General features: G+C 39.9%; 2 protein-coding genes across 41 annotated transcripts in view; one reads left to right on the forward strand and one right to left on the reverse strand.

Moving 5' to 3' along the window:
• Positions 1-3,734, forward strand: part of ATIC (5-aminoimidazole-4-carboxamide ribonucleotide formyltransferase/IMP cyclohydrolase) — a 36,705-nt gene extending 32,971 nt beyond the window's left edge. For both annotated transcript variants that reach the window (XM_019021853.4, XM_063695429.1), the window contains exons 14-16: positions 725-907; positions 3,064-3,219; positions 3,506-3,734. In XM_019021853.4, the coding sequence (XP_018877398.2) occupies positions 725-907; positions 3,064-3,219; positions 3,506-3,625 (459 nt within the window). In that variant the 3' untranslated portion in view covers positions 3,626-3,734. The remainder of the gene's footprint in view (positions 1-724; positions 908-3,063; positions 3,220-3,505) is intronic.
• An 11,083-nt stretch (positions 3,735-14,817) lies between these two features.
• The window catches only part of FN1 (fibronectin 1), a 75,739-nt gene continuing 63,639 nt past the window's right edge, over positions 14,818-26,917 (reverse strand). For 4 of the 39 annotated variants that reach the window (XM_063695427.1, XM_063695421.1, XM_063695420.1 and 1 more), the window contains 8 exons: positions 26,105-26,296; positions 25,905-26,011; positions 24,290-24,428; positions 21,850-22,014; positions 19,478-19,603; positions 18,852-18,958; positions 15,928-16,038; positions 14,818-15,584 (listed from right to left, as the gene is read on the reverse strand). In XM_063695427.1, the coding sequence (XP_063551497.1) occupies positions 15,513-15,584; positions 15,928-16,038; positions 18,852-18,958; positions 19,478-19,603; positions 21,850-22,014; positions 24,290-24,428; positions 25,905-26,011; positions 26,105-26,296 (1,019 nt within the window). In that variant the 3' untranslated portion in view covers positions 14,818-15,512. Of the gene's footprint in view, positions 16,039-18,851; positions 18,959-19,477; positions 19,604-21,849; positions 22,015-24,289; positions 24,429-25,904; positions 26,372-26,917 lie in introns of all 39 variants that reach the window. The other 35 variants (XM_019021876.4, XM_019021869.4, XM_031008755.3 and 32 more) reach the window with 9 other exon arrangements.

The following is a 26,917-nucleotide window of genomic DNA, read 5'->3' on the forward strand; positions in this document are numbered from 1 at the left end:
CCATGTCAGATCCTAATCTCAATTTATGAGAGTTGATATTTTAACTGTAATTTATACACTGGGGCAAACAAAAGACTTTCAAGTAACCGTAGTTATTTTTGTGGTCATTAGTTTTATTTATTTATTTATTTATTTATTTTTTATAGAGACAGGGTCTTGCTCTGTTGCCCAGGCCAGAGTACAGTGACATGATCATAGCTCACTGTAGCCTTCGACTCCTGGCCTCAAGCGGTCCTACCACTTCAGCCTCCTGAGTAGCTGGGACTACAGGTGTGCGCCACTACCCCTAGCTATTTTTTAATTCTTATTTTTTGTAGAGATGAGATGTTGCCATCTTGCCCAGGCTGGTCTCCTGAGCTCAAGCAATCCTTCTGTCCTAGCCTCACAAAGTGCTGGGATTACAGGCATGAGCCAGTGCACCCAGCACTGGTCATTTATTTTAAGTTTTTTTTTTTTTTGACCTCAAACCATCAATGTTATTGAATTGTAGAATATTAATAGTCATATGTCACATATCACTGAAGAGGTATAAATAGTAGTTATAAACAAACCTCTTACTCCACCCCTTTTAATGACTTAAAAATTATTTATATTTCTCTTATTTTGGCCTGATATGTTCTTCCACAAAACTAATAAATAGGTTTTGGAGAATGTGCACAAAAGATCCTTTTGAGAAGAAAGTGTCTTTGGAAGAGGTGTTCACTTTAATGTCTGTGTTCCTCAGGTTATCGGCATTGGAGCAGGACAGCAGTCTCGTATACACTGCACTCGCCTTGCAGGAGATAAGGCAAACTATTGGTGGCTTAGACACCATCCACAAGTGCTTTCGATGAAGTTTAAAACAGGAGTGAAGAGAGCAGAAATCTCCAATGCCATCGATCAATATGTGACTGGAACCATTGGCGAGGTGAAAGACTTGGCATTGGGTTCTGGGCTGTGTTAATATTCAGTTCATCCCTTTATGTATAACAGATTTTAACTTCATCACCACACAGAGAAAAAAGATACTTTCATTGAAATTCTATGTTGTCTAAAATTGATCATTGAAACTTCTTACACATTTCTCGTGTTCTTCTGTCTCATGTAACTTTCTTCATTGTTTTTGACCCCTTTCTGAAACCACAGACCTCTGTCTTTTTAAATTGCAGCCTTGGTGTAGGTTTGTATATTTGTACTTCCTCTGTTGATTATAAGCTTTTGATGACAAGGACTGCTTTTCACCTATGTCGAGGTGCCTGCCACCACGTCATGCATGGTGCTTGCTGTCCGACGGGTCTGTATGCAACATTAAATACAAATTGCCTGATGGCAGGTAACCCTGGGGTCTTCTCCCACCACATTTTCTACATGTGCCATTAATAACTTGATATATTTTGTTACATTTCATGTTCTTCTGTTTGAAGAAGGTATGTGGGAACATTACAATCGCAAACATTAGGTAGGTAGCCTGCCAGAAGAAAAGATCTAGCCCAGTTTCTGGACATATTGCGTGCCTAACAAAATGCTGGATGGAAAACAGAAGCCTGCTAATCAAATACTAGATGGTCTTCTGAAGAGCCAATTGACTACCCTCAGTTTTTTATTCAGGAGCAGGAATCAACATAAGTGTCGTTGAAGAGTGAGGCTGCAGAATGTAACTGAAGTCTTTAAGAAATCTTTTTTTTTTTTAACTTTGATACTTGGATTTTTCTGTTTGATATTACCAGTCAACCCCTGCTACTAGTCCTGAAAGAGTCCTGGAAGTGAACAAGAGTAAAAGTATGTCAAAGCTAAAACATCACCCAAGATAGAAGCACCTTGTAAAATGATTAACTGTCTGTTTGTGCTACTATGACACAATACTGCAGGCTGGATAACTTATAAACGATAGACATTTATTTTTCATAGTTCTGGAGGCTGTGAAGTCCCAGATCAAGGTACTGGTGGGCTGAGAGTCTGGGGAAGCCTACCCTCTGCTTCCCAGATGGCACAGCCCTCTCTGGAAAGGGCAAACATTGTGTCCTTACTTCACAGAAGGGGCATACTTCCCCTGAAGCCCTTTTATAAGTCTGTAATCCATTCATGAGGGCCCCATCCTCATCGCCTAATAACCTTCTAAAGGCCTTACTTCTTAATACTGTTGCATTGGGGATTAAGTTTCAACGTGAATTTTGGAGTGGATACACACACTTAAACCATGGCAAATATTATGAATTGTGTTTTGTCTACAACTGCTTTTATATTTAGAATTAATTTTTGTATAAATGTAGTTATAGAACATTCATCCTCATCTCTTTCCTAGATTGGATATAGAGGGTTTTTTTGAAAACCCTTGGAACACAATTTTTTATTTGCTTTCTTTGCTACAGTAGTACCAAAGCGGTAGATTTAAATTAGACGGTAGTCTAATAGACATAAAGTAGTAGATACGAAGTAGATTTAAATTAGAGATTTTAAAACGGTGTATTTTTATGTAAGTAGCTTAGCCAAAAATAAAAAAATTACATATGTACTTGGATTAAACTGATTTAGAAAGTAAAATGGTATTATTTTTATTTGGTAAACTTATAATCACTTTTTTTCCTTAATGAAAATATTTCTAAAAGCATCAAAGAGATTCTAGATATGTGAACTTCCATGTAAATAATGGTCATTATTTACAATTAAGAAATCCTGGCTGGGCGCAGTGGGTCATGCCTGTAATCCCAGCACTTTGGGAGGCCGAGGTGAGTGGATCACAAGGTCAAGAGATTGAGACCCTCCTGGCCAACATGGTGAAACTGTCTCCAAAAATACAAAGATTAGCTGGGTGTGGTGGTGTGCACTTGTAGTCCCAGGTACTTGGGAGGCTGAGGCAGGAGAATTGCTTGAACCTGGGAGGTGGAGGTTGCAGTGAGCCGAGATCGCACCACTGCACTCCAGCCTGGTGATAGTGCAAAACTCCGTCTAAAAAAAAAAATAATAATAATAATAAAAAGAAGTCCTAAGAAAAATGCCCAGGTGCTTTCTGGCATGGTGATTTGCACCATATAGAACTAAAGACGATGTCAGACCAAGCTTCTTCCTTTCTCTCTCCCCGCACAGGGTGAAGATTTGATAAAGTGGAAGGCACTGTTTGAGGAAGTCCCTGAGTTACTCACTGAGGCAGAGAAGAAGGAATGGGTTGAGAAACTGACTGAAGTTTCTATCAGCTCTGATGCCTTCTTCCCTTTCCGAGATAATGTAGACAGAGCTAAAAGGGTAAGTATGGAATTGGGTACATTTGCCTAGAGTTGAGCATTATGTAGAAACTGTTTCAGAAATCCTGCTTTTGATGTTTAAAAGGTGTAGCAAAGTGATACAGATCAGTAATATTCAGAGAACCATTTGACTTCTCCATTGGGTGGATGGAGAACCCAAATCCTGTTGTTATTTTGCCTTTTTGACTGAGTGTATCTTTGTTAGCATATGCTTTTTAGAGGGGGATTTTGAGTTTTGCAGGTTTTTACATAAAATCGCGTTTTGAAAATCAATATACTTCCCCCAGAGTGGTGTGGCGTACATTGCGGCTCCCTCCGGTTCTGCTGCTGACAAAGTTGTGATTGAGGCCTGCGACGAACTGGGAATCATCCTCGCTCATACGAACCTTCGGCTCTTCCACCACTGATTTTACCACACACTGTTTTTTGGCTTGCTTATGTGTAGGTGAACAGTCATGCCTGAAACTTTGAGGATAACTTTTTAAAAAAATAAAACAGTATCTCTTAATCACTGAATCCATAGTTTTTGGTAGTTGTGTTTTATGTTAAAGATGCAGGCTCTTTGAACTGACACATGACACATAAATGAGGAATTCCAGAGCACCCCTGCCTACCGGAGCTCAGCCCATCCCACAGCACTGCCCGTGTGAAACATAAACATTAACAGGAACCAAACGAGCTGAGCAGCCAGAGGACATGGCACAAGTCACTGTGTACAGGCCACACTTAAGGACTGGGAGTTATACCCATCTTAAAGGTGGAGTATTGATGTAAATTACCTAGAATTCTTCTGCATGGGAGTTGTATGTTAAAGCTCCATGTTTCCTCCTAGGGGAGTCTTCTCATGCCGTTTTTGTTTGTTTGTTTGTTTTTCATTTTTTTAATTTTTTTTTTGAGAGGGAGTCTCAAAAAAATAGCTCTGTCACTCAGGCTAGAGTCAGTGGCACCATCTTGGCTCACTGCAACCTCCGCCTCCCGGGTTCAAGCGATTCTCCTGCCTCAGCCTCCCGAGTAGCTGGGACTACAGGCGTGTGCCACCATGCCTGGCTAATTTTTGTATTTAGTAGAGACAGGGTTTCACCATGTTGGTCAGGCTGGTCTCGAACTCTTGACCTCGTGATCCACCCGCCCTGGCCTCCCAAAGTGCTGGGATTATGAGCGTGAGCCACCGTGCCCGGCCCTCATGCCATTTATTTTTAATCACACTTCTGAGAAGCTTGGTTGTCTACTTTCCAAACAAACAGCAGATTGGCACCTGTGAACTGGAACCTTAGAGGGGATTGGTTTAAGTCTTGTTGACCCCCTCTATGGATAATCTGATGTATATTTTTCTCAGTGCTAAGTGAAATGTTTCCCAGAATTTCAGCAGCCCGAGATTCACCCTCTGGAGCTGCATAAAAATGTAGTCAATATTTGGTGCTCAGAAATTGTACCCAATTACAGGCTTAATCACTGCAGTGGGCACAGTGGGAGGGCAGTGCCTTCCTTCGTCAGGACAGACCTGTGCATCTGTGTGTCCTGCCTGTGTGCTCCTGACCATTCCCGTGCATTGCACCTGTGTTCAACTAAAACCCTTTGCCATTGTTCACCTTTACCAATGAGTCCTACCCTCTTCCCAAGTCTTTAACTTATCCCCTTGCTAAATAAAAATTTCTGAAGTTTTTTCTTAATGGTCATCTTTCTAAGTTATTTCTGGTTCAGCTAATCTTCCAGCCCCGGCATAGGACCTGCCCACATTGAAACAAGGCTGACTTGTGTGATCAGTAAAATACTGCAGTAAAAATAAGACTTTTGAGGCTAGGTCCTAATGCATTGCAACTTCAGCCTTAGTTTCTCGGATTACTTCCTCTGGGATAAGCCAAGACCACGTTGTAAGATTTAAGTAGCCCTCCACAAGGAGAGAAGCCATCTTGCTTACGCTAGTTGCCAGCCACATGAGTGAGCCACCTCAGAGGTGGATCCTCCAGCTTCAGTCCCAGGCAACATCTGGCTTCAACCTCTTCAGAGACCTGAGCCAGAACTGCCCAAAAGAGCTCTTGAATTCCTGACCCACAGATACAGAGAGATGCATACTGTTGTTAAGCCACAAAGTTCTGGGGTAATTATGTAGCAGTAAATAGCTAATACAGATTTTGGCTTGTAAATTAAGTGTGCGTTGTCTTTTTCATGGTTCTTTGGCTTGACCAAAGGTTAACATTAAGGGTATGATAATGGGAACAGGCTGGGCACTGTGTCTCCTGTCTATAATCCCAGCACTTTGGGAGGATTGCTTGAGGCCAGGAGTTCAAGACCAGCCTGGGCAACATAGCGACATCCTCATCTCTAAAAAAAGAGAAAATTTTAATTAGCTGGGCGTGGTGCCTCCTGTTTGTAGTATTCTTCACATAGATGAAGAATAAATAAGTGGAGAATATACAACTCCCATGCAGAAGAATTCTAGGTAATTTACATCAATACTCTACTGATGGGTATAACTCCCAGTCCTTAAGTGTGGCCTGTACACAGTGACTTGCTTTCAAAAAGGAGAGTATAGAAATGGGAATAAAATAGTAACTACAGTGGAGAAAACTGACAATTTCTCAGCCAGATGATCAAGGTCAACATCGATAGTGTCATGTTGCTAGGAAATACCTCAAAATTGGAGAATGGCACTTTACCTTTTTGGTCTTCTTTCCAAAACCCTGTACTCTCAGCTTAATCATGAGAAAAACATCAGATATAACCTAGCCGAAGGACTTTACAAAATACCTTCCTACTGTCAAGATCATCAAAAAGAGAAGCATGAGAAACTTTCATGCCTAGAAGGGCCTAAGGAGATGTGGTGACTAAATGCAGTGTGGTGTCCTGGATAGCATCCTGGAACAGAAAAAGGACATTAGGTAAAAACTAAGAAAATCTAAAGTGTTTAGTTAATATGTATCAATATTGGTTCACTAATTGTAATAAATGTACCATGCTAATGTAATATACTAATAAAAGGGGAAATTAGGTGTGATGTATCCTCACAATTTTTTCTATAAATCTAAAACTCAGAAAATAGGCCGGGTGTGGTGGTTCACGCCTGTAATCCCAGCACTTTGGGAGGCCGAGGTGGGTGGATCACCTGAGGTCAGGAGTTCGAGACCAGCCTGGCCAACACAGTGAAACCCCGTCTCTACTAAAATTACAAAAATTAGCCAGGTGTGGTAGTGTCTGCCTGTAATTCCAGCTACTTGGGAGGCTGAGGCAGGAGAATTGCTTGAACCTGGGAGGCAGAGCTTGCAGTGAGCTGAGATCACTCCACTGCACTTCAGCCTGGGCAACAGAGCAAGACTCCATCTCAAGAAAAAAACAAAAATTAAACTATTAGAAAATAAAAAGCCTATTTTAAAAAGTATATAACCACATTCGAGTATCATACTAAAAGGTTAAGTCATTTTGAATATCAAATACCCAATCACCTTTAGATCTCTCACAATGGCTAATTTTTTTTTTTTCTTTCAGTTTTTTGATTGTGCAACCCAAGCCTGGTACATCCATTGCATTTGATTGGCATGTCTCAAGTATCTTCAACACCTGGTTTCTCCTCTTTAGATTTTTTTCTTGCAGTCGATTGACTGAAGATTTTTGGTCTCATAGTTTCCCACATGCTGGGCGGTGCCATTGCATTCCTGTGATGTCGTTTAATTTGTGCCTCTGCTCCTTTCTTACACATTGATAGCCGTAGTTATGTAAATTTTTTTAGTTTGATTTATTGAGAATTTAGAAAAAGGTTTTGAGACTTCCCTCCATGAGAATGAGTTTTCCAATTTCTTCCTGCAGGTTTATAAATGTTCACTTCCTATATATTTGAGGCTAAAAAACGGACACATGTTTAAAGTTATTATTGCTTTTGGTTTTGAGTTTTCTTTAATGCATTTTGTGAACCTTTCCCTTTGCGCTCAGCCTATTTGTATTCAATTATTGATACATTTGAGGCCTATTTTTACTATCCTGTAAAGTTTGACCCACTTTTAATTCCTTCCTTGACATTGTTTTGAATGTACGGTTGTATTTCCCCCCTAATAAGCTAAAAGCTTTAACTCCCAGTTTCTCCCCCATCACCCCTACCTACCCCACCCCATTCCAAACTCCTGTTGATTCCTGGACTTGGGGTTACATTTTCACTTAGCCTGTTTTTTAAGACCAGACTTTCTAAGGTTTGTATTTACCTTCACTTCATCTATCTGTTGCAGTGCCTCCAGTTTGTGTGATGAAGCTTCTGAGATCTTATATGTCTAAGGTTTTCTTGTTGTTGTTGTTTTGTTTTTTGAGACAGATTTTCATTCATGTGGCCCAGGCTGGAGTGCAGTGGCATGCTCTCAGCTCACTGCAACCTCCACCTCCCAGGTTCAATTGATTCTCCTGCCTCAACCTCTTGAGTAGCTGGGATTATAGGTGCACGCCACCACACCCAGCTAATTTTTGTACTTTCAGTAGAGATGAGGTTTCAGAATGTTAGCCAGGCTGGTCTCGAACTCCTGACCTCACGTGATCTGCCCGCCTCGGCCTTCCAAAGTGCTGGGATTACAGGCATGAGCCACTGCATCTGGCCAACTAAGGATATTTTTATCATGCTTGTATATTTTAATTCATTTTGGCTATGCTTACAATTCTGGGTTTTAAATTCTTTAATACTTTGAAAACACTGTTTGGTTTTTTATTGCATCCATTGTTTATTTAAAATCTGATGTCAATCTGGTTCTTGTTCCTTGTCAGGAAACTTTTTTTTTGAGACAGAGTCGTTCCCTGTTGCCGATGCCCAGGCTGGAGTGCAGTGGTGTGATCTCCGCTCACCACAGCCTCTGCCTCCACGGTTCAAGCGATTCTCATGCCTCAGCCTCCCGAGTAGCTGGGACCACAGGTGTGCACCACCACACCCGGCCAATTTTTGTATTTTTAGTAGAGATGAGGGTTTCACCATGTTGTCCAGGCTGGTCTTGAACTCCTGGCCTCAGGTGATTTACCCGCCTCAGCCTCCCAAAGTGCTGGGATTACAGGTGTGAGCCACCATGCCTTCTCAGGAAACTTTAATTTTTTCCTGGGTATTTTCAAGCTTCTATAATGTGTCTAGGTGTGGGTGTTATTCGTATTTCCCTTTGTTGGCACTCTGGGTTTTTCATTCTAGGAAATTTATTTCTGTTCTTTGTGCTAATATTTCCTTTCCCCCATTTCTTCTGTTTTTTATCCAAATGTTAGCATTTCTAAGCAATTCCTATATCTCTTAGCCTTTCTTTTATATTTTATATTTCATTTTCTTCATTCGTCCCTCCAGGAGATTTCTTTAGTCTGGTCTTCTAATTTTCTCATGAATTCCTACAATGTATCCATTCTGCTGTGTGTCCTGTCTATTGAGCCCTTTATTTCAGGAGTTTTATTTTTCCCTTCAAATATTTCTGGTTTTCTTTTCCAATTGTTGGTATCATCTTTCTAGCTTTGTTTTACTATTTCTACTTCTGTTAGGATCTGTAATCTAGTATGTTACTGTTCTTTTAAAGTCTCTTTACTCAAGTGTTGTGGTATGTTGGCCTGTGAGCTCATTTTCCCTGACTAACATTGGCTACCCAGCAGCGTGTGCTTGAGACAGCCCAGCTGATGCACTCCTCGCCAGCCCCAAGGGGTTCAGGAAGGACAGGATTGAATGAACCCTGGAGAGGAGCACCCAAGCAATAAGAGCAACCATTCTTCCCTCTGGAAAACGACTCAGTTTAGGGCTGTCAACAGCTCCTTTCTCATTTTACTGTCTCACTTCCCTGTGTTATGCCAAAAAAAAGCGGTGTCCTGCCTTAAGCCAAAGTGCCACCCCTCACATGCAAGCTCACTCTTGGGTTCCTCATATTTTGCTCTGTGAGGTGGTGTTTTCCTTTATATGTACTCAAGTTAATCTTGGTGGAGGTAGCCAGTAACCAAGGAAGTTGAGCACTTTGGGAGGGTCTGGCACTGGAACCCCATTAACATATATATGTCTAGTATAATTCAATCATTCGAAACGTCAAGAGTGGAGTTTCACTGGTGTTTAAGTGAAATGCATAATGATCTTATGTCTGTTGTTTCCAGCAGAAGGACAGAAGATCCATAATGTAACAACGCCCTGACCAATACTGAGTGTATTTCTATTGGGGGATCCCCTGGGCACAGGGAGAAAACAGTCCATGAAAGGGATCCTCCATTCTTCCTCCCGTTGCCTTGCCCTTTGACACCTGCTTCTCTCCAGGCCACCTTTCTAAAGCCCAGCCTATGTCCCTTCCTCAGAGCACAGAACCCTGCAGGTCTTTAAGCTCGCAGTGCTTTCCATTCTTGGACATTTTTATACCTTATTTTTGCCAAACACTGTGCCAGGCACAAATTTATCTTTAAAAGAAATTGTAATGAAGTAGGCATGTAGAAAAGTGCATGAAACTTTTACCATTTAAAGTATAATTTTTATGCAAACACCTGTGTCACCACCAACCAGGTCAAGAAGGAGATTTTGCTAGAAGGCCCCCACATTCCTGTGCTTGATTATGGCTCCATCTTTCCCGTGAGGAAATTGTCTTTGTGCCTCTTAGGATAATCAGTACCTTGTTTTGCCAGTCAGTAGGTGGGCAATCTTGGGCACATAGCTTAACCCTCTTGGAGTTTGATTCTTCTGTAAAATGGGGATGGATTCACTCCTCCAAAAGGCTGAATAGCTTCTGGCTGAAAGCACATATTCTGGTGCTAGTCTATCAGGTTCGAGTCCCAGTTCTGCTACTTACAAGCTGTGTGATGTTTAGTGATTCACATTGCCTTTCCCTCACTTTCAATTTGTAGAATGAGATGAGAACAATACTGACGTCTTAGAGTTGCTCTGAAGAGCAAATGAGACAAAATATTGCGGGCACTTAAAATACCACCTGAGTCATGATAAATACTGTTTCAAAAAGATGCTGATTATTCTTTTCATAATGCTTTTGTGTATATGGAAGCATAGGAACTAGTGGAAGATAACCTATGGAAATTACTATGAAAAATGATGTCTATTTATGGATAATTTTGTTTCAGGTTCCAAATTGGTTAGCCACAAAGTTTCTGAGTTCCTTCAGCCTTCATCTACTCTTACCCCACATCTCTTCCTCATGAAGGAGCAAAAATTAGATTTTCTTTAACTGAAGTGGCATTTTTTAAGATAAAATTTATGTAACGTAAAATTCACCATGTTAACCATTTTAAAGTGTATTGTTCAGCGATTTTCAGTATATTCACAAAATTGTGCAACAATCACCATCATCTAGTTCCATAAAATTTTCATCACTCCAGAAGTTAACTCTTAGCCATCACTGTCCATTTCTCCTTCGCCCCAGCCCCTGGCAACCATAAATCTACCTTTTGTTTCTATGGATTTGCCCATTCTGGACATTTTGCCTAAATTGGATCACATAATATGTGCTCTTTTGTGTCTGGCTTCAACTTAGTATAATATTTTAAAGGTTTATGTTGCAGCATGTACATTCCTTTTATGGTCAGATATTTCATTATATGGATATACCACATTTTGTTGATCCATTCATTAGTCGATGGACATTGGGTTGTTTCCGTGTTTGGCTACTATGAATGATGCTGCTATGAACATCTGTGTGCAAGTTTTTGTGTGAACATATGTTTTCTGTTCTCTCGAGTATATATCTAGGAATGGAACTGTGAAGTCGTATGGTGACTGTTTAACGTTTTGAAGAGCTGCCAGGCTGTTTCCCACAGCAGCCGCACCGTTTTACATTTCCACCAGCGATGAATGAGGGTTCCAGTTGCTCCACCATCGCCGTACATTTTTGAGTCAAAAATAGCTTTCCAGCACTTGGCTCAGCATCTTACATCTGAAGCTGAATTACAGAGATGGGCAGGTTTCGTTGTAAAGTCTTGTCCAGCAGTCTCCTGGCAAAGGCAGTGCTTCATTCTAGAATGAAATGGCCATTTACAAAGTACCAAGTTGCAAAGGGCTCAGTGGGAGACTCCTTGGCCTTTGATGTATCTTGCCTAAGGGAGCCTGCTCTGCTGGGTAGCTTCAGAGCACTTGATGCCAGCCCCAGTCCATCATTCTGGGCTGGCTGCCTCGTACAGCTTCAACCAATGTTAGTTTCAGTCCTTTGGGGGCTCCACACGAGCTGTTTTAGAGATAAATTTGGCTCCTGAGATTGTTAAAACCTGTATGTCTCTAAAGAGTAAGGAAAAAGGAATTCAAGGAAATGTAAAACATGCTTTAATATCTCATACCTGACTCTACTGAGGAATGTTAAAAAAGGAATTTCCCATTTGGGACTTTTGGCTGAAGCCCTGTTTCTCTTGCTCTTTTATTACATCTTTTCTTCATTTGTAATTTATATAGGTTTCTGTTTGCAATTCAAATTGGATCTTTTATTTTAATGAGGATATGGAGTGAGACAATGTGATAATGAAAACAACGTGCATTTCAAGTATTTTGAAAAAACTTTCTTAGTTTCTGCAAGGTCATCTTTGTGTTTCTTCTGCTTTATCAGCCTTAATGGTAATCTTTAAATGTTTCCAAACATGGGAAGTCCCAACAGCGGTCTTTTTTTTTTTTTCTTAAGAGTTGAATTGTCTCCCTTGAAAGTGGGATTTTTTAATTGTAACCTGCCACATTCCCTATCACAATAATGGGAACTTACTAAATAGGAAGCAGTTTGAGCACTTAAATGTGCTGATGTGATGTTTCTTAATCACTTTAATGAGTTTCATACCACTAGAAATGGAATAGAAGTTTCAATGGAAATATAATAAAACAGAAAAGTCGTTTCCTGTACTTGTAATTTCCCCCTGATCATTTCTTTATTCACCTCCATAGAAAGGGTGCCCTACAGGTGTATAGTGATGTTATTATACAGACTTATTTGCATAATTCACTTAGATTATTAGAGCTGAAAACAATATAAAATGTAACATTTTATTACAAATCAAGTGTAGCAAGGCAATGTAAAACTTTAAAACGATGATATTTCTTTTTAAAGTCTGATTAATATTTACTAGTTTTACCTAATTTTTCTTGCATTGTTGATTTCTTGCCTAAATATAGATTTTTCTTTTAGTAATGCCTTTTCAATCTTCCCCGCTTAAAACAATTCTTGGGGGAAGCAATAACCTGAATCAATAAAAATGGCAAAAGATCTTTGGAAATAGTTGGTTCTCCTGTTTGAGATCAGGAGTAAACAAACTGTTTAGCTGGGAGCTTATCAAGCCATGCTAAAAGTGTCAGCTGACACAAAGTAAGACGCGTTAGATTGGGGTTATCATACAATGGGGTTTCCCCAAGACAAAACTCTATACTATGCTATTTGCTGAGAAATGGTCAGTACAAAAGAAAGTTTCATCATTCTTGCATTGTGATGCTAAAAGAAAAGGCCTTGTAAATGTGTTTAATTTGCTATTCATTTACTTCATAAATTTAATATATTACTTTGGAGAATCCAACAGACATTTTGGAAAAGGTGGCATTTTTCCTGACCGTAAGTGGGGAACTTGAGGTTTTTTACATTTCAGCATAAAAGTAAAGGGGCTTGCTATCCATTTAGTTAATACAGTCCAACTGTATTTGCCTAAACTGCATTTTTTTAAAATTTTTATTTTTGAGACGAAGTCTCACTCTGTCGCCCATGCTGGAGTGCAATAGCACCATCTTGACTCGCTGCAACCTCCGCCTCCTGGGTTCAAACAATTCACCTGTCTCAGCCTCCCGAGTTATGGGGAACACAGGCATGTGCCGCCATGCCTGGCTAATTGTTTTATTTTTTGTAGAGACAGGGGTCTCGCTATGTTACCCAGACTGGCCTTGAACTCCCGAGCTCAAGCAACCCTCCCACCTCGGCGCCTCAAAGTACTGGGATTACAGGTGTGAACCACCCTTCCCGGCCCTTACACTGCATTTTAGCGTAAATATTTTTAGGTTTGTAGTTAGGCAAGTGGTTTGAAGCATCATCAGTCTCAACCTAAAGCTGCTCTTTCCTTATGTTTTTAGATATCAAGGCTTTAAGCAAGATTCAGATGAAGGGCCTGCTTTACCAGCTCACCTATGAATATGGAAGCATCAGCTTACTTTTTGCAGCACATGTGTCTCAGGGGGTTGTCCCTTCCCACAGTGTGTAGATTGGCATCGAGATGACTGACGTTCTCTCTCCAGGGTGCAGTGATGACCGACATATGTGAGATAGTCATTTAATATCACCTTTATTTTGTGCTTTCTGTGACTTTTAAAAAACATACAGAGCAGCTCTCTTGGTGACTGTTGGGCTGATAAAGCTTAAAGATCAGTAATAAATAGAAGTCCAGGGGCTGGGTCTGCATTTCGCTAAGGAAACCTCATCTGAGCTTCATGTCCTGTAAAATTAAGCTCTAAAACCTCCCCTAAATGAGATAGCTAAATGTCAAAGCATTTTATAAACTGTAAATCAATTCAAATGGGAGTTAGTATTTTCTTTTTCAAATGAACATGAGGAAGTATCTTTCTGTATTTAGTTTTAATATTCTTTGCCAGGTATTTATTGAAATACCTTCTTTCATTGTACAATAGTATATTTAAAAAGTGCTTTGCATGTCTTGTTTATTATGAACTGCTAATTTTTTACTAATAATTATTTGCATTTCCACTATTTACTATTCTGAATGTCACATTTATTTATTTATTTATTTATGTTTTTTGAGATGGAGTCTTGCTCTGTCCCCCATGTTGGAGTTCAATGGCACAATCTCAGCTCACTGCAACCTCCGCCTTCTGGGTTCAAGCCATTCTCCTACCTCAGCCTTCTGAGTAGCTGGGACCAAAGGCGCCCACCGCCATGCCTGGTAACATTTGTATTTTTAATAGAGACAGGGTTTCGCCATGTTGGCCAGGCTGGTCTCAAACTCCTGACCTCAGGTGATCCACCTGCCTCAGCCTCCCAAAGTGCTGGGATTAGAGGTGTGAGCCACTGCGCCTGGCCTGAATGTCAAATTTAATCCCAAAGTTTGTTTCCTCAATGTTAAATTGAAAAAGAAATGACCTTTACAGATCAGGAGTAAACAAACAACTGTTTAGCTGGGAGTTTATCAAGCCATGCCAAAAGTGTCAGCTGAGCCAAAGTAAGACATGTTAGATGGGGGTTATCATACCATGGGGTTTCCCTAAGATAAAACTCCTCCATATTATACTATTCAAATACTTTTAATATCTTAGTCATTTTTATTTCCCTTGCAGGCAATCTCTTTGAACAGAGGTTTATTCAATAAAGGAAGGAAAGGTGGAGGGAGGAAGGGAAGAATTACAATGGTTAGAAAAGAGCAACTAAAGATTATTTCTATTATACTTCTGAACGGTAAACTAGCAATTTTAATAAATATTTGGGTCCACTTAAATCTATTAAAGCAGAAAGTGTAAAGCTATCTCCATTAGTGAAGAGATGAAGTGACAAAAACGAATCAGTTTTTGTAGCAACTGACTTAGAAAATCTTGTACTGAAATCAGCAATTAGAGAGACTTGCACATCATAGATTTTCAAATGTTTGCTGAATTGAAAAAGAACATTCACAGGAATTATTTCCCCCGAAGGTGTCTTATATCAAATAGATGAACTTCAAGTTGTGGAATGTAAATCTTTTATTAAAACAGTTGTCTTTCCACAGTAGTAAAGCTTTGGCACATACAGTATAAAAAATAATCACCCACCATAATCATACCAAATTCCTCTTATCAACTGCATACTAAGTGTTTTCAATACAATTTTTTCCGTATAAAAATACTGGGAAAAATTGATAAATAACAGGTAAGAGAAAGATATTTCTAGGCAATTACTAGGATCATTTGGAAAAAGTGAGTACTGTGGATATTTAAAATATCACAGTAACAAGATCATGCTTGTTCCTACAGTATCGCGGGCCAGACACTTAAGTGAAAGCAGAAGTGTTTGGGTGACTTTCCTACTTAAAATTTTGGTCATATCATTTCAAAACATTTGCATCTTGGTTGGCTGCGTATGCTTTCCTATTGATCCCAAACCAAATCACAAGTTAGAATCACTTCATTTAAAATACTGAGCGGTATTGAATACTTTGAAGCAGAACAGGCAATGTGCAGCCCTCATTTATGAGAAAACTCTCAGGAAACTCCCGGGGTGATGCTTGGAGAAGCTGTGAGTTGAGCTGAAGCTGGAGAACTTCCTCCAGAGCAAAGGGCTTAAGAAAGAAACAAGAACTCTAAGATGGGTCTGCTAACATCACTCCAGTTTAGATGGATCTTGGCAGAGAGACATGCTTGTTCCTCTGGATTGGAAAGATTTACTCTCGGGAATCTTCTCTGTCAGCCTGTACATCTAAAGGCATGAAGCACTCAATTGGGCAATTAACATTCTGTTAAAAAGGAAGAAGGAAAAAAAAAATTAGTGGCAAATACTGTAAAGTGTACAGAAAAAAAAATGCAGGGAGGTGGGGACTCATGACAGCTGCTTATAGATAGATAGGATAATACTTCTTCCTAGTTTCAAGAACCTAGCAGCATACTGGGCAATAGGAGATGTTCAAGAGTTACATAAATTATAACTTAAACTATATTATGGAATACAGTGTTTCACTTAAGTCATTTATGAGTTTTTTTTTTAATTAATTAAAACACTTGGTTCATTCTGAAGAAAGATACCTGTAGAAAGAGACTGTCTAGTATGAGGGAACACACTTGTCGTGCTAATGCACTTACAGTGTTTGTTCTCTGATGGTATCTCTGAGAATACTGGTTGTAGGACTGGCCAGTAGTGCCTTCGGGACTGGGTTCACCCCCAGGTCTGCGGCAGTTGTCACAGCGCCAGCCCTGAGAGAGTAGAGGCATGAAGTCAAATGGGGTTTATGATAACCTGAGGACATCGTAATTTAGTGCTTAAGAAAAATGTCACATCGTATGCACTGGCAAAATATAAGCAGTTAATCACTAAGCAAGCTTTGATGATGATTTCATGCATTTATAACTCTTAGAATACATTTTGGCTTATTACCATATCTTATACCTACATCTGTCTCTCTCTGTTGTTTCTTTCTCCTGAAATGTCTCTTCTCTTCCTATTCAAACCTTGCCCATCTGCTGAGGCTCATTCCAATCCCAACTTCCTCAACAAGTTCTCTGCACTAGATGATAGAAAAGGTTTTCAAAGAATCCTAGCGATTTTAAAAGGGACTTGAGATCACATGAAGAAACATTCTCATTTTATAGGTAAGGAAACAGAGACCCAGAGGAGAGGAGTGACTTGCTTAGAGAGAGCAGGGAAGTCACACAGTGGACCACTGGTGGAGTTGGGCCTGCCGCCCAGGAGGTGGGGTGACCTGGCCATGTTCTTTCTAATGCACCACTTTGCCACTCTCTTCCTGAACTTCCCTAGGCAGTGACATGGTAGCCTGTCACCTGGCCAGAGATGGCATGGGAGATGGAAACGGGACCAAGCCGAGCCAGTGAGGCTCCTGCCTGAAGTTTTTACTGGAAATGGGAGGACACACATGTTCTCTTTCACTACTGTTCTTAAGCTGGCAGGGGGTAAAGCAAGCTCATGGAGGTCAGTCATCAATGGCACCATCAGCAGAGACCCCGCTGAAGCACGAAGCCAGTGCATGGGAAGGCACGCGGAGCAAGAGGGAGTCCGGGCGCCATTGCTGGAGCAGCCCCTGAAGCCGGTGGGTCCTGGGACTGTTCCATTGTGTGGGCCATTTTTGCTTGAGTTGGACTTTTTTCTTACAACTAAAATGCAGCCCTAAATAATACAGTCACTTTCTTTTTTAAATTAGAATTTAAATATTTTAGACATATTTCTCTGTTTAAGCACATATGCCCCTTAATACCTAACACAATACCAGTGACTACCTCCTTACAGAATCATTGAATCTTGCTTTCATATGAGAAAGTGAACAGTTTCCACTCCTGTCTTAAATGTTTCATTTAGCACTTGAGAATAGAATAAGTGTCACACATGAAAGGTTTCATGTGCATAAATAATGAGAAGATGCTGAAGTGAGACCAAAATCAACTTCCCAGCAAATTCATTCTCCATCACACAGTTTCATACCAGAATGACTGAGTTCTAAGGTCATACAATCACAGTCGTTGTAAGTGTTAATGGGGGAGAGAGAGAGAGACAGAGAGAGAGAGATACTGAGTTCAATCTAAATTCCAATCTCCAATTCTCCTCCATCAGAATTGGGAGCACCTCCCTCCCCATGTAATCACTGGGGGTGAAACAAGATCATAGTAGTTTCCATGGGCTGCCCCTGGTGGGGCCAAGACAGGCCCCTGAACACCCCTGCTGCCAGATTAATTTTCCTAAAGAGTAATTTTCCCAAAGACTATTTTCCATCATGTTTCTTTGCATCTTGGATACCTGTAATTGGTTAATGCATTTGGCATTAACCAATGAGTCTCACCCTTGAGTGTGAAGCATGCCCCTCACCCACCAGGATTTGGGGAGTTTCTGGGAGGGCATGTCTTCATTGAAAACAAAGGGCTGTCACATTCCATTGCTTTTATTTGAGTTACACATAATTTCATTTTGAAATTTGAAATCATATTAGAGAAAGGCTTATGATTTTTTCTCATACTGGGCATATTTTAGAAATGGTTGAGAAGTACTGGCTTAAATAATGGGTTGCCAAGGCCCTCCATAAGCCACTTCTTCCCATCTAATTTCTTACCAGAAGACAGCAGGCAGAGGGTTGGCTCATCAAAGCCCACCTGGGCCAGCTCCTTTCTATCCCAGGGTGTGTGTCTTCTCTGCTCTCTCCCCTCCCAACTAAACCTTAGTCATCGTAAACCTCAGCCAGTTCATGCTTCTCTTTCTTGCTAATTCCAGCCTACCCAGAACTGTATTTGTCAGACCCACTTAGAACTTAATTAGCTTGACTTTGAAATGTATGCTAATTTAACATCTTCAACTATATCATTAAGAGCCAAGCCATTTCTCATTTCCTCTGTTTTTCCTATACTACTTAGCACAGTGCTAGACCTATAACAAGCATCTGTTCTGAATCAAGAGAGAGGTTAAAAGAAGTGGCATTTTCTTACATCTGAGATATTATTCAAAATATTTAACAACGTTGCCATGGGGACACCTGTCCATCAGAATGGAGTTGGAGGCCTAGAGCTACACTGCACTTAACACTTTGCTGAAAAATAGAAGCAGCCTGAGAATAGTAGGGGAGGGGAGGGTCTCAGGCTGCCCAGGATGGGGAGAACCGGCTGAAATGAAGCACATTCTATTTACCACTAATTAATTTGAATAGTATCTCTGCTTCACTTTTTTTCAGTGTAAATAGTATCTCTGACATGCTAGGGAGCTTAGGAAAATGATTCTAACATCATATAAATGACAGGTGTTGCTATTAAGAATGACTCAAGACTTGTGTTTTTGGTACTCTACATGCCATTCATTCTTTCTACTAAGAGTAATAGAAAGAATGAATGGCATGTAAGGTAGACATAGAGCTACTCTAGAGCTCTATGTCAGCAGTTGTATGCCAACAGGAAATGTGGTATTTTAATACTTCCGAAGGGTCTCTGCCCCTCCTGTGTGTACGACACATCCTTGCAGGAGCCCACCCTTTATCTTATCTAACTTGTAGGGAGCCTGGCACATCCGGTCTTACCCGCTGGCCTCCAAAGCATGTGCAGGAGCAAATGGCACCGAGATATTCCTTCTGCCACTGTTCTCCTACGTGGTACGTCTTCCCATCATCATAACACGTTGCCTCATCTGCATATAGACACAAGACAGATGCACGCATAAGCTGAGAACAATACTGCAGACTTGATCTAGGGGTGGGTTCTATTTCTGTCCTAAATTTGTATCATCACAGCGCAAATACCACATATTTATGTGAATCATCCATAAGAGCAGTACTGCTATACAGATCTTAGGGTGGCATTTCCAAAAATTAGACCTAATACACTGGAAAGGGTCCAACGGGAAGATGGAAATCATATTTTAAAAGTTGAATCTACAGACCAATAAAGCTTCTTTGTAGCATTTTACTGCAGATAATGGTCAAAATACTCAGGTTGGACAAGTGCTAAAGTGTCCTGTAATAACATTAAATCATGACTCATTTTTGAAGCTTGTCTCCACTTTCCCAAATCAAAAGATTAAGAAACCCACTGTTCACTCCTCAAGGAGACCTAAAGTCTCCAATCATTTCTGTGAATGAGAGTTACAGCCTGATAATGAAAGTGAGAATGCTTAATGAGGCACTAAAAATGATCTGTGATGACGTACGAGGGTCACACTTGAATTCTCCTTTTCCGTTCCCAAGACACGTGCAGCTCATCATCTGGCCATTTTCTCCCTGACGGTCCCACTTCTCTCCAATCTTGTAGTTCACACCATTGTCATGGCACCATCCTGTAGGGGTGGGGAAAATCAGGACCAAAAAGTTATTTGTATATTCTAACTCACAAGACAGTAGGTGAACTGGGACGTGTCACAGGGTCTTCAGAACCATGATCTGGAAAAATAGCAAGTTAAAGATAAAAACCCCTATAATGGGCCATTTATTTTATTTTATTTATTTATTTACTTTTTATTTATTTTTTTTTTTTGAGACAAAGTCTTGCTCTGTCACCCAGGCTGGAGTGAAGTTGTGCAATCTCGGCTCACTGTAACCTCCATCTCCTGGGTTCATGCAGTTATCCTGCCTCAGCCTCCTGAGTAGCTGGGTGGGATTACAGGCACTCCCCACAGTGCTTTTTTTTTATTTTTTTTTTTTTATTTTTTTTTTTTGTAGAGATGGGGTTTTACCATGTTGGGTAGGCTGGTCTCAAACTCGTGAGCTCAGGTGATCCACCCGCCTCAGCCTCCCAAAGTGCTGGGATTACAGGTGTGAGCCACCACGCCTGGCCAATGGGCCATTTCTTTGGTTGAATTTTAAAATATTATTTTTTATCATTTACCATTTTCTAGGGCATTTTAAGACCCAATTTATTCTGCCACAATCATGTCATCAGAATAGTCAAATGAAATGACTTTCATTTGAATTCTCACTATTAAGATTTAAAATTGTGGAAAACTAAAGTGGGATTGGAGTAGACTGTTAGGAATAGATCCTAGATGAAAAATCACTTTTGGATTTGCAGAAACCCTGGATACAAAGTAGTTCAATTAACCATAAAACAAGGATCAGCTGATCTCTACACGCCACCACCTGTTTCATGTACATGGGAAGAGTAAAAAAATGAACCTGGATAAAATAAAACAAAAGCAAACAAAATGCTAAATCACTGGTTATTATCCACATCAAATAAGTCTGGTTCTGTGGAATATCTAAAAGTCACAGTTTTATGCCTTTAACTACTATACATAAGGGATGACTTTTTAACCTCCAGGGCTTATACAACAAAACACACCTCAGAAGCTTATATAACAATATACTACTTTTTCCATTTTATGAACAATTCAGCCTGCCTTAAGCTACAAAGTAAAATAATTAGACAACTGTGATATCAAAACAAAGATTATGTAAGTTGAGCCAAAGAGTTACATAAATGAACTTGACATCCCCACTCCCACAATTGCACCTAAGTGCTCAAACAGGTAATAAACATACAAACTTAAACGTAGTTCGATTTCAGGAGTTAAAAACCATCTACTTGAAGTCAAATATTAAAATTTCCAGCTCCTAAACAGCATGTGATGTTTTTAGTGTTTTTCATTTTCAGATGGTCAAACATGGAAGTCTATATTGAAAACATTGGCTGGCTTTTACAACTTCAGTCTGGATTAAATGATTTCAAGTATATAAGTTAAGTAAAATACTTTGAAAATCTCTTTTACCAAGTCTTATATTTTAATTCCACAGGATATGATTTCTGTATGTCTATAGGAGGCTTATTTATAGGCATAACGGTCAACACCTATAAAAATGAACCAATTGTCAATAATCATCACATCTCCTAAACACAAAGAATAAATGAAAGGTTTATAAATTCTAATCCTAAATCTCAAAGCGTAATAGGTATTTCCTAGGCACATTTTAACTTAAAAAATTTGAAAATTAAAACCTATTAGAATTTGAAAATCAAACATTTATCAATTCAAGTTGATTTTTAATGATCTAAAAGCAGATTATCTGTTTTTTCTTTTATATTTCTAGCAACATTCAACCTACCTGGGCTATGTGTGTGATGCAAAAGTGTGTGCATGGGTACTATGATATGTGCATGTTTGGTTTATGTTGAAGGAGACAGTGTTTTTGAGTCTAAATGTTCACCTCTGATCTCATTCAACACTGAAGATTAAAAGAGATTTGAGGTTTTTCTGTGTCTCTAATACTCTTAAATAGACCTGGTTTCAAAAGTCTTTATCAATTTGTTTTCACAGAAAATTTCAAAAATCAAATTAGCACCATAATCTTATGTTTAATTAATAGTTGTATTGGCATACAACCCTTGAAATGAAGCAATGTCCAACAAGTAAAATTTCCCATCATTTTTCTATGATGCAAAATATTACTTCGAGTCAAACAGTATTCTCTTGTTTGCTTCATGTTTGGAAGAACCTGTGTCTTCCAAACATGCTTCCTTGGCACATGAGTGCATGCATGGAACTTGAGGAGACGAACACGGAAGTGGATGGACAAAGCAACTACTCACTAGATGAATCACATCTGAAATGACCACTTCCAAAGCCTAAGCACTGGCACAACAGTTTAAAGCCTGATTCAGACATTCGTTCCCACTCATCTCCAACGGCATAATGGGAAACTGTGTAGGGGTCAAAGCATGAGTCATCCGTAGGTTGGTTCAAGCCTTCGTTGACTATGAAGAAAAGGAAGAAAAAGCAAAAAGAGACATCTTATTAATCGATTTGGACCATAAGAAGAAAATCGAATGATTGTATACAATGACTTAATCTAAAACAATAATTCCAGGAGGATTAAGAGGCATTCATCTGTTCTATCAAGGCGTTAACTGCTCTAAAAAACCATGGTTAGATGTGACACCTGTCACAGGCACCCGACAGGAAGCCTATCTTTTATTTTTCCCTTGCTTCTAAAATAATTGCCATTTCTGTTGAAACTACTTTATAGAACATGGAACAGATCTTGAGGCAATTTAAGCTAGTGGAGAACTTTAGTGGGATGCAAAGACTAATGATGCCTCTCCATTGGTACCTGAGTGACCTTGGGCCAGCTATTTAACACCACTCTGCCTTGCTTCCCTCATCTGCAATACTAGCGTAATAATAAAAATATCTATACCTCCTGGGGAATCTTGTGAAGATTATATAAGGCCATGAATTCAAAACATTGACCCTTTTCCAAGACGTGGAAAATGTTCACTAAATAAAGAATAATTATTAAAGACTGTCTTTTGCTTATAATGCAAAAGTCTTAGCATTTTAATATACCATTATAATGTAATTTTCACTTTTATTATTGTAATTTTTGCATAATAGTGCAGAAAGCCTAGATTTTGGACATTGTTATTATAGTGGTGAGACCGCTTTATCAGTGAGGTCAACTGTTCCAAATAAGAAAATGCCCTTGGAATACAGATGATTTAGGAATAAGTAAGGGAGTCTCTTCATGTTACCTAAGATCTTATCTCTTTATGATTTGGAAAAGCTTATTTTAAAAAAATCTATGCAAACAAAGCATGCTTCAAATTATTCCCTAAAAATTAAACTAATTTGACTTAAAATCCCACTGTGTATTTTTCTTTTTACAGTGCAAAACTCAAAAGCTCAAAAGCAGTAGATATTTGAGGTGCCTAATTTTTAAAAGGTGTCACCCTTGAAGAAAATAGCGTTTTGGAGAACTGGTAAGTCTGAGACGTCTCAAAGCTGGGAGAACCTGGTTAGAATGTATAATACTGCTGCTGGGAATAAGGAGTTTAAAAGAAAAATGGAAGGAACTTAAATTGTTACTAGGGGTTTCTATACTCAAAAGAGCCAGGAGTTCAAATTCCATCCTAACTAAAGTTGAAGAGATGGAATCTTTTTTTTTTTTTTTAATGACTTAGAAAAGCACAAAGACCTTTTTGCTCTTGAAAATTCTGTTCACGTGGCATTCTACTAGTAAAACCACAAAAGGCAAAGATAAGCATTACTGTGGATATGTAATACAACAAACACAAAATAATCTCCTCCCAACCTCTCTCCAGCCAAATGCTCAACTGCTTAATTCACAGGAATTTATACATGTAAAGTAGCACAGTCTTCTATCAGATGAGGGAAGAGGCTAAAATTAAGCAACTGGCCTTAGGAATAAAATCTGTCACTTGGCAAAGACAGGACTTAGCACTCTCTGTTGGTGTGGAGCAGAGAACTCTCCTGTTGGAAGATTCGGGATTCACGGTTTTGATTATCCCCTATCTCGTGCCTTGGTGAATTTTCAGCTGCTGCAAATTGAGCAGCCAGGTGGCACGCTATTGATTTAAAAGGATTTCCCAGGTGCTACAAAGAAGAGTTAATGATCCTTTAACCTCTATAGAAGCTTTTGAACTGTATAGTCAGAAAAAAAAATGGAAATAACATTGGAAAAAAATGGAAATAACATTGGAAAAATGGATTAACATTGGAATAACATTCTCTGCAGACAGAAATGCACAATGTTGGTAGCATTTTATATCAGGAGCAAAAGCAAACTGTCCCCATGTCTGCAGAAGGGGTATTTTCTTTATAGGTAATCGTTTCAGTATTTAATCACTCAAGAGGACAGCAGCATGGTGAGATGGAGAGGGTCTGGGAAAAGACATCAGGAAACCTGTGCCCTATATCAACTCAGATACTCACAAGTAAGGACTCAGAGTGTTGTACTAAATAATATTTGAAATCCCTTCCAGATCTATAATCATATCACCATTTGAGAGTCTGTCAATTACGTATGCATTTTGTGAAGACAACAGGATATGGCAGGAGGTGGGGGAGAGATTAATTTAATATAAAGTTGCTCATTTATTTCATGTTGATGTGTTGCATTAAATCCCAAAGATAAAAAGACAATGGCAACAAAGGTACAGTCAACAGAAAAGCCCATCTCTGGTGTAAAGCAGAGGGGAGCCTGTGTCTAAATAGTACGTGTTTACATACCAGAGTTGCCCACGGTAACAACCTCTTCCCGAACCTTATGCCTCTGCTGGTCTTTCAGTGCCTCCACTATGATGTTGTAGGTGGCACCTCTGGTGAGGCCTGTCAGAGTGGCACTGGTAGAAGTTCCAGGAACCCTGAACTGCAATTATCGGTACATCCAAAGCAGAGAAAAAGCATTATAGTGAGGAATGACATGGGCTCTCCTCTTACCAATAACCCTCACTGTTTAAACAAAGCAAAGGAAGACAAAAAACAAAAACAAAAAAAAAAAGAGGGAGGGTATAGTGGTCCTAACCAGCTGAGGAGAGAAATGGAACAAGGATAGGGGCTATCATTCCTGCCAGATTTTCCTGCCAACAATCTACCTATGTGCTCCGTAGTTAACAGGAGCCCTCGACAATACTAGAGACAGCCTGCCCTTGATCTTGCTTCTGTCGCAGGTCTGCATAAGCCCTCTGGAAGCCCTGGCCATGTTTGCTTCACATAAAACCTGGACACTGCGCTATATGGGAGACACGGTCATGCTCCTCCAGGTGACATCTGACCCCAGTGTGGAGTCCTTAAAACAGTTGGGCAAATCCTCAAACTCATGTTTCTAAGCTCATACATTTCCTACAGTGTTGTCAGTTTTTAAATTCTGCCACTTTCTAAAAGTAACAACACAATAAAAATTGATACTGTCAGTGGGCCGGTGTAGTGGGTGGCTCATGCTTGTAGTCCCAGCACTTTGGGAGGCCAAGGCGGGCGGATCACGAGGTCAGGAGATCGAGACCATCCTGGCCAACATCGTGAAACCCTGTCTCTACTAAAAATACAAAAATTAGCTGGGTGTGGTGGCACATGCCTGTAATCCCAGCTATTTGGGAGGCTGAGGCAGGAGAATTGCTTGAACCTGGGAGGCAGAGGTTGCAGTGAGCCGAGATCACGCCACTGCACTCCAGCCAGGGCAATAGAGCAAGACTCCATCTCGGGGGAAAAAAAAAAATGGATACTGTCAACACAAATTAAATAATATACGTTTTAGAGAATCACTTATCAGCTGCTATGCACAGCTTCGCCTGTTTTTTTTTTTCTTTAGATATGTTGTAGATAGTGGGGTTCTTCAAGGACAAATCGTAAAGGTAGTGTTTTAGACTTCCGCACACAAATGGAAATTCAGGTAGAATATTTTTCTTTCTTTTCTAGAATCATCTCTTTGTCTATCTTACTCAAAAAGGAACCTCAAATGTGTGAGAATAATAGAAATAGTTTCATTTTCTCTATGAAATAAAAGCTAGTGACTCTCTGGTATGTCCTCCAAAGTAGAGCCATATTGGGATTTAAAAAAAAAAAAGCAGGGCTTAAATGTGCCATCTTCTAAGAGGTTCTAGAAGTGGAGCCACTTTTTTTTTTTTTCTTTTCAAGAGACGAGGTTTCACCATGTTGGCCAGGCTGGTCTTGAACTCCTAACCTCAAATGATCCACCTGCCTCGGCCTCCCAAAGTGCTGGGATTACAGGCGTGAGCCATCACACCCGGCCATGAAGCCACTTTTTATTCGAGGGCTGGTCACTTCAGTTACCTAACTTATTCCTTTCTGTGCTGCCCCATGAGAAGTGAAGAGAACAATTAATTACCTGTAAGGGTTCTTCATCAGTGCCAACAGGATGACATGAAATGATGTACTCAGAAGTGTCCTGGAATGGGGCCCATGAGATGGTTGTCTGAGAGAGAGCTTCTTGTCCTGTAGAAGCATTTGGATTGAGTCCCGGACTGTGTGGGTAGAGGTGATAGTCTACATCTTCCCTGGGGATGTGACCAATTTGGATCTCCTCACCTACATTCGGCGGGTATGGTCTTGGCCTATGCCTTATGGGGGTGGCCGTTGTGGGCGGTGTGGTCCGCCTAAAACCATGTTCCTCAAAGATCATTTGTTGCCCAACACTGGGTTGCTGACCAGAAGTGCCAGGAAGCTGAATACCATTTCCAGTGTCATACCCAGGGTGGGTGACGAAAGGGGTCTTTTGAACTGTGGAAGGAACATCCAAGATCTCTGGTCCATGAAGATTGGGGTGTGGAAGGGTTACCAGTTGGGGAAGCTCGTCTAGCCGAGAGAGGTTAGAGCCAAAAAAGCAAAGCGCATTAAGCTCCAGGAAGTAGCAGCAATGATAATAATCGATTCAGGCAACAATGACTGTTCATCAATTTGATAAAAGCCACCAGAAAATGAGCAGTTCTGAGATCACAAAACACTTTTTCCAGAAAGAAATCTTTAGGATTTTTCTCAAAGGTTTCTTTATGGTTTAGAAAGAAAAAAGTGTTAGTATGAATTTATCATACACACAGCTTTAAACCGCTGAGCCCCATAGAAGCTGCCTCTGCTCAAATTAAACCTAATGGAACTGAAATGTGCAGTCTTTCTCTTTCTCTCTTTCTTTTTTAAATTTGAGAAGCAAGTTGTAGGAAGTAGAATCCAGACTAATCATACCAGTGTCATAAGTATGAGAATTACAGAGGTTTGGCTCAACAGTTTTTCATGGTTTGAAATGGTAAAAATAGATAAAACACACATGTTCATTTTTGAAATTTTCCTATATCAGGAATACACATTTTCTTGAAATTAACTGAAACTGGATGCAAAAGTAAGACA

This window comes from Gorilla gorilla, chromosome 11 (genome assembly GCF_029281585.2).
Source record: "Gorilla gorilla gorilla isolate KB3781 chromosome 11, NHGRI_mGorGor1-v2.1_pri, whole genome shotgun sequence".
In the NCBI taxonomy this organism is placed as follows: Eukaryota; Metazoa; Chordata; class Mammalia; order Primates; family Hominidae; genus Gorilla; species Gorilla gorilla.